Source organism: Capsicum annuum, chromosome 4, assembly GCF_002878395.1.
Source record: "Capsicum annuum cultivar UCD-10X-F1 chromosome 4, UCD10Xv1.1, whole genome shotgun sequence".
Taxonomy (NCBI): Eukaryota; Viridiplantae; Streptophyta; class Magnoliopsida; order Solanales; family Solanaceae; genus Capsicum; species Capsicum annuum.
Genome location: NC_061114.1, coordinates 165,175,764 through 165,183,955, shown reverse-complemented (window position 1 = coordinate 165,183,955; position 8,192 = coordinate 165,175,764). Strand labels below are relative to the sequence as shown.

The 8,192-nt window shown below is 32.0% G+C and overlaps 1 protein-coding gene across 1 annotated transcript; it reads left to right on the top strand.

Annotated features, from left to right (window-relative positions):
- Positions 1–2,561: 2,561 nt before the first annotated feature.
- On the top strand, positions 2,562–5,507 carry LOC107867764 (60S ribosomal protein L15). The gene is made up of 4 exons (XM_016714164.2): positions 2,562–2,778; positions 3,802–3,968; positions 4,438–4,635; positions 5,010–5,507. The coding sequence occupies exons 1-4, from the start codon at positions 2,775–2,777 to the stop codon at positions 5,253–5,255; spliced, it is 615 nt and encodes a 204-aa protein (XP_016569650.1). The 5' UTR covers positions 2,562–2,774; the 3' UTR covers positions 5,256–5,507.
- Positions 5,508–8,192: the final 2,685 nt, after the last annotated feature.

Genomic DNA, 8,192 nt, shown 5'->3' with positions numbered 1-8,192 from the left:
GTACAGTTTATCATCTGTATTTGTATACAAATAAGTATATTGTTTAATTGTATGTGCTTGAGATTAAAATATATAAATTTGCAATGTGTCATTCAATGCAAATATATTATTGGTATCTGTATTTCAAATATTTCATTTGTATTTGTATATAAACAAGTATCATTTTGTATGTGTATGGTTCAACTTATATTAACATGGATCATAACATTTGTATCTGTTTAATTTATCATTTTTATTTTTATTATTCAATTTACATCATAAAATACAAATTATATCATTGAATATAAATACAAGTGTTCATAGAAAGAAAAATAGCAATTCCTTTTCAATTGATTAAAAATACAAATAATGTTGTCAACCATAAATTCAAATGCAAACAAATAAACTTATAAATATAAATACAAAACGCGATCAATTTACAAATACAAATAGAAAATACAAGTGAAACTATAAAATACAAATACAAATGCGAACTATACAATACAAATACAAATGTGAACTTTAAAATACAAATACAAATATAATTGTATCAATGAATACAAAAGTATAAATAATGGTGTGAATACAAATACAATAAGTAATTGTGGTATTTACGTCATCATCTATGACTTATGCTCCAATAGCCATATTTTTTAAAAATACAAACAAATATGAAATAAAACAAAAAAATGAGAAAGAAAATAAGTACAAAAAGAAAACCAAAAAAAAAAAATAGAGAAAGAGAAGCTAGAGGTAGAAGAGAGAAAAAATGAAAAAAAAAAATGGGAAAAAAAAAATCATCTATTTTGTTTTTATTTTTTTACAGCCTTTTTTATTTTCATTTTTTTGTTTTCGTTTTTGTTTCATTTTTTATTTTTTTTTTGTCATTTTTCTCTTTTTTTTTGTATTTTTCTTCTTTTCTCTCTTTTTTGTTGGTGTTGTCGTATTTTATATATTATTTATATTTTATATTTATTCGTATCATACTATATATTTTAAATAAATTTATTATTTGTATTTGAATAGTTCAACGGTGAATACAATTTATCATTTGTATTTGTATACAAATAAACATATGAATTAATTGTATTTATTTGAGTATAAAATATATAAATATGAAATGTTTCATTCTATGTAAATGTATCGTTATTATTTGTATGTCAAGTTTATCACTTGTATTTGTATATAAATAAGTATCATTTGTATGCGTAGGGTTCAAATTGTATAAACATGTATCGTTTGATACAAACGTAACATCTATATTTATGTAATTTAACATTTGTATTTTTATAATTTATCATTTATATTTATATTTTTCAATTTTCATTAATAAAATACAATTCGTATCAATGAATATAAATACAAGTGTTCGTTGAAAGAAAAAAAAATTATAATTCCTTTTCAATTATTTAAAAATACAAATGATGTTGTCAACTATAAATCCAAACACAAATAAATAAAACAAGTGAAATTACAAATACAAATACAATATGTGATCAATTTATAAATACAAATACAAAATAGTTCTTTTAAAAATACAAGTGCATCAACGAAAATAAAATATAAATACAAACAAAATAAAACCACAAAATACAAATATAATATGCAGTCAACTATAAAATACAAATACAGAATTGTTCTTTAAAATATACGTGCAAATTTTATAAAATATAAACAATGACAAAAATTATAAAATACAAATATAAGTCTGAACTATAAAATACAAATATAAATACGAACTATAAAATATAAATACAAATACATGCGCGAACTATAATACATATATAATTGTATAACGAATAAAAAAATATAAATGATGGCTTGAACTGTAAAATACAAATATAAGAGTAAATTATAAAATATAAATACAAATGTGAACTATAAAATACAAATACAAATATAAGTGTGAACTATAAAATACAAAATATAATTTTATCAATGAATACAAAAATATAAATAATAATGCGAATACAAATACAATAAGTGATTGTGGTATTTTTGTTACCACCAATGACTTGTGTTTGACATAACAATATATATCGAAAACATAAAAAATATAAAATAAAATTAAAATAAAAGAAATAAAAAATACAAAAAGGAAAATAAAAAGAAAGAGAAATAGAAGTTGAAGATAGAAAAAAGAAAAAAAAAAAAAAAAGAAGAAAGAAAAATAGAAGTTATAGATAAAGAGAGAAAAATGAAAAGAGAATGAAAATTAAAAAAAAATTAAAAAGCAAAAAAAAAATTAAAAAAATGATTATGAATACAAACACAATGAACGATTATGATGTATCTTTCATCATGCATAACTTGTACTCAACGTAATCATATTGTTTGAAGTATAAAAAATATAAAATATAAAATACAACAAAAAAGGAAGAAAAGAAAAAAAATGAAAGAGAAAAAAAAAAAATAGAGGCAAGAGATAAAAGAGGGGGGAAAAAGAAGAAACAAAATATAAAAGCAAAGAAGAAAAAAAAAACTATAAATTATAATTTTAATAATTAGACTATTATTAAAAGTCTATTTTGTTGAAATTAGCTATTTTTTAAAAGTCCCCCATATTTTTATCCAATCGTTACAAAGTGTCTTGCGTTGCCATTTGCAATGAAGTGAAATTTTGGGGATAACCATACTGCTAGAAAAAAGTCAAATTAAAACGGGATTAAAACCATGGGCCTTATGGGCCGAAAAGACTAGCTAATGACACACTCCTTTTATATTTCGTCTTACTCGAAAACCCTAATCCATTTAGCCGAGCAACTGAGAGGGAGAATAGTAGCTGAAGCGACTCAATGGGTATGTTGTAAATTCATTCATGTAGATAATCTAGTTGAATGCGAACAATTCTTTTGTTTTTCGGAACGGTTTCATCTTGCTCTATTGGTTTTGAATTGAAAACTGAACAAAGATAGATCTGTTATTTGAATCACTCACTTCTATATATATGTATGTGTGTGTGTTGCGTTTAGAATTGAAGCAAAGGAAAAATAGACAGTAATTGAATTGAAGAATAAGATAGTAGGAATTATTAATTATAATAATGCTAAGGGAATATAGGCAATGGTCGACTGGCTACACGCTTAAACATACGTGTATGTAGGTGTCGCTCCAGGATTTTCAGGAAGATATTGCGCGTGGTTGAGAATTTGTATACCTCATACGGCTCGAGAGTAATCTTCCTACACCACTCTGGTGTGTTAGCGTAGTGTGACTAATAACTGATCGTCACGGGAAAATGACAACTTTTTGTCATTCTAATGGACTATGAATGATGTTTCAATTCTACATTTTAATTTTTACTGAATATGCTGTATTTCCCCACTCTGTGTTAATACACTGGGTATGTTGTTGTATGCTGCATTTCCCCAATATGATTTTCCTTTGATAGAAAGGTAATTTATTGCAAAAAAACAGTCACGAGATGCTAATGTGTTGCTCATTACAATTTTTCTTATATTTTGGAGGCCGTTCTGGTTAGTTTTAGGTGCTTTTAAGCATAAAATAATTTTTATGCAGTTTTATAGCAACAACATGCCCAGTGTTATCCCACAAGTGGGATCTGAGGAAACTGGAGTCAAACCTTACCTCTTCCTTAAAATGTAAGATAGTCTGTTTCCGATAGACTTTAAGCAGTTTTATAGTGTTCGGGTGAGAGAAATAAAAAGTGTTCTAAGCACTTGTTTTAAAGCGATCCAAACAGGCCCTTAATCTAAAAGCTGGTTAGATTGGAAGTTCAAATGATCAATGTTGGTATTTATGGAAATAGATATTGCTGGAATATCTGGTGATATTCCTTTTTTTTTTTTTGTGGAAATGTAGGTGCTTACACTTATGTGTCGGAGCTATGGAGGAAGAAGCAGTCAGATGTGATGAGGTTCTTACAAAGGGTGAGGTGTTGGGAGTACCGCCAGCTCCCATCTATTGTCCGTGTCACTAGGCCTACCCGTCCTGACAAGGCACGCCGCCTGGGCTACAAGGCCAAGCAGGTACATTTCTGATATGTCTAGTAATTTGCTCGGCAATGTGACTTGATGGCATATCACAGACATTTGTATGTATTGTCAGAATTGTCTGGGAATTAGCCAGTTTGGATATTTAGTGGAATTGAAGTTTCATTCATGCTCCTGTTTAATATTATTTATTCGCTATGGGTTTAGTCTACTAGTATTTGTTTCACTGTGGATCTTATTTTATTTCTCGGTTATGTTAAAACCTTACACATGTGATTACCAAATGCTTGCGAAGGCTATGCAACCGTGTCACTGTTCATCCATTCTGTGCAGTTTGTAGATGCAAAGAATTGAAACTCACAGACAGTGTCTGTTTCTTATACCCTTTCAAGGAACAGTACTAATTCAGTAGTCTTTCTTTTAATCATGTTAAAATTCTACAGTTGCTCCTTTTCCATGGTATGGAGTATGTTTGAGGGTGTTATTAAGACCATTATCTTTTCAGGGCTATGTGGTCTACCGTGTACGTGTGAAACGTGGTGGAAGGAAGAGACCAGTTTCCAAGGGTATTGTGTATGGTAAACCAACCAACCAGGGAGTCACCCAATTGAAATTTCAGCGCAGCAAGAGATCTGTCGCCGAAGAGCGTGCTGGTAGGAAATTGGGTGGTCTTAGAGTCCTCAACTCGTACTGGATTAACGAGGTATGTTTTCAAACTTCTTTTCATTTTTCTTGTACTTCCTAGTGCTTTTTTTTTTTTATTCTGACACGCTAGAGTGCAAAGTCATTCATTTCTAGAAAAGTCATTCATTTGTTTGAGACAACGAACTGTATTACAGTATAACTAGGGATAGTCTCTCACTACAGATTTTTAAGCTTGAGGGCTATTCTTAATATGGTTTGCAAGGTGGTTGAGTTTATTTTCTGAATATGCAGACACCACTCTGTAAATGGTTCTATTTTGCGGAGAGTTATTTTTAGTTTTTGTTTTCGTGTCCACTTAGGTTCTTTATGTAATACATACTTTAATAATGGGTATAGTAGCAATAATTATAACCTTTACCCTCTCTAATGCAGGATTCAACCTACAAGTATTATGAGGTAATATTGGTTGACCAAGCCCATGCTGCTATTCAGAACGATCCAAGGATCAACTGGATCTGCAACCCAGTGCATAAGCACAGAGAATTACGTGGTCTCACTTCAGCTGGTAAGAAATACAGGGGTCTCCGTGGAAGGGGACATCTGCACCACAAAGCTCGCCCCTCAAGAAGGGCAACCTGGAAGAGGAACCAGACTCTGTCTCTCCGCCGTTACCGTTGATCTGCTTGATCTTCTTAAAGATTGCCGCTTGCTTAGTTTTTTCATTATCTGGGTTTTGAACTTTCATCTTGAGGCAAATTTACATTTTGAAACGACTACATCTGTATTGGAGTATCCGTTTTCTTTCGGAGATAGGAATGGATATTAAGTCCAATTATCTGGTATGAGAGTCAGTGCAAGACCAGTGTGACTTATAGTTTTAAAGAACCTCTTGATTTGCTTTGATAGACATTATTTATCAATGTTTTGGTATGAGATGTGCAAGATTAGCGTGGAACGGTTAGATTCATAAGGTCAACCTCAACTAGATTGGAATTAAGGTTATTGATTCATTGGACTACGCATACAGTTGATCTTTGTCGAATAAAATCACACGACTAGCACTATATGCCACATAATTGCTTCTCAGATGAAATCGAGTAGTTATTGTGTAAAATGTATCAGTGATATATTCACTGAGCATAGCCAGCATAAAGTACAAATAAGGTTTGAGGATTTTGACAAAACTGATGGGCATCAAACATATGACCAAGCTACAACTTAATCAGTTCCACAGGCTGGGCTAGATAAGATATGCATACCTTAACATATTTTGGAATATATTTCACTCTATTTCGAAATATTCTCTTTTTGGATAGAACAAAAACTTCTATTCATTAATATTATACATCATACATCACAGAGTTGGCATCACAAGTGCTAGCAGGAGATAGTCCTTGCCTAATACTATTATTATAAGTTTGATAGAAGATGGGCTCACATCGCCCTACAAAAGAAATTTTCGCTTTGTCTATTTAATATTTTACGGACAAACACCGAGGGAACTGTCCATTTTTTCAAAAGATTGCTCCAACACTCCTTGGTTAGTAAGTCTGCAGCTCTATTTTGATCCCTATGTTCATGCCGAACTAGAGGATTCCCCAACTTCCGAAGAAGATCAATGTATATATACATTAAGTTAGTATGAGTACTTGTGTTAAGATGTATTGGGTTTATTAATTCAAGAGAATCTGAAGCTATTTCTAGTTGGTGCATTGCATTTTCATTGCCAATTCAGGACCAAGTATTAAAGCAGTTGTTTCGACTTCAAGAGGTGAGTGGATGTTAATCTTTGCATTAAACCCGCGTAGTCAGTTACCCTCCCTGTCCCTAAAAAGTCCTCCAGCTCCACCTATATTTGTGGTGCAACTGAAAGGCCCATCAACATTTAATTTTAGTCCAAGTGTCGGGGGAGATCATAATTTTTTTCAGCTTGCATGGTGGTATTATTACGACCAGTTAGATGGATAAATTCCATGAGACGTTCATAAGGAGTAGAAGTAGGGATGTCAAGTTTTGTAGCATTAAAAAGGTTTGCATTTCTAGTGATTCAAGTGCACCAAAGGTGGAACGGAAAAGCATCATTCCAGTAGAGGTCAGTAGATATCTTAATGTTCCTGATTCCCCTACAGCTATTCAGTCAATCTTTGTCTTGGTTATGGCGGATAATAAATCAGAGGCGAATTCAGAATTTAAAGCTTGTGGGTTCCCTACATTAACAAAAATAAAACCAAATAGTAGCTTAGGGGATTTAAACCCACAACCAAGAGGTCAGTACAACTTTTATAAACCGATCTACTCCACTAGACCAACAACACACTTTGTTTATGGGTTCTCAACTTATAATTCTTATATATCTATTAGATTTCTCTATATAAACATTAGTTCCGCATGAAAGTTGTTGGGTTCCCGGAAACCCCCACCCCGCACTCTGGATCCGCCCCTAGCAGATATAGTCCATATGGCTATCCATACTAACCTTATGCCAGAATTTTATAGTATGGGGGCACTCAAGGAAAATATGCCTGATGGTTTCGGAATGTTTACACATAATACAGAGGGGTTCAACCTTGATACCTATATGGTTAAGGTACGAGCAAGAAGGGAGGTGTTGGTGGTAGCAAAGCCGAATGAAGAATTTCAATTTGTTAGGACAATTAAGCTTCTAAATCCATTTGCAGCTCTTATTATCATTTTCCTGTGGAAGGATTCTACTTGAGATACGTAAGTAGTCTTTCTTACCTCCTCAATAAATATTCTAATAGGAATAGCATTGTCGACAAATCTAGACATTCTAAAACTAGTAGCGCTATTTGGAAGAATGTCATGATAGGTTGAAGGAATTGTAGAGAATGTACTAATTGGGAATTGGGCGATGAAAAGAATATCAGCCTTTGGACCGCTGGATCCCTAATAGTGAACCCTTGGCTAGCACCTTAAACGGTCTCCTTACTCGTAATGACGCAAAAGTAACCGCTAGTAGCATCATTAATAATAGACTATAGAACCTAAATAACATCTGTTATAATACTTACATATCTTGCTCACCTCCAATGGTTTTTTCCCCACAAGGAGGATGGATTTTTAAAAACTCTACAGGCTAGTTTTGTGAGAAGAGCCTTATTTTTGTGGCTACTCTTTTGGAGACTAAGACCACCATATTCTTTAGGGCATATTATAGTGTCCCAACTTATGAGATGAAGCTTCTTTTTTATGTTTGTAGTTCCCCAAATAAAATTCCTCTGAAATCTATTAATTTGCTTTGTGACATCTTTAGGATTAATTATATAATGCATGATGTAGGTGAGGATACTGTTAAGGCAAGCTTTTGCAAGAATAGCTCTACCCACAATGTAAACGAATTTCGTTTTCCAGCTTGAGAGTTTCAATTTGAGATTATCGATAATGAACTGGTAATCTCTCATATTGGTCTTTCTAGTAAAGATTTGGGTATAGGTGGACTGGGGGGAGAATTATTTGGGATGAGTTTGATTCATGGTTGTTTGAAAGAGAGGAGTTGAGCTTAGAGTGAGACGGTATCAAGAACGAAGAGGTCTTCTTGGCATAATTATTTAAAGGAGGTATTTTGATAGAGGAGTTAATGAGGGTTGGACCTTT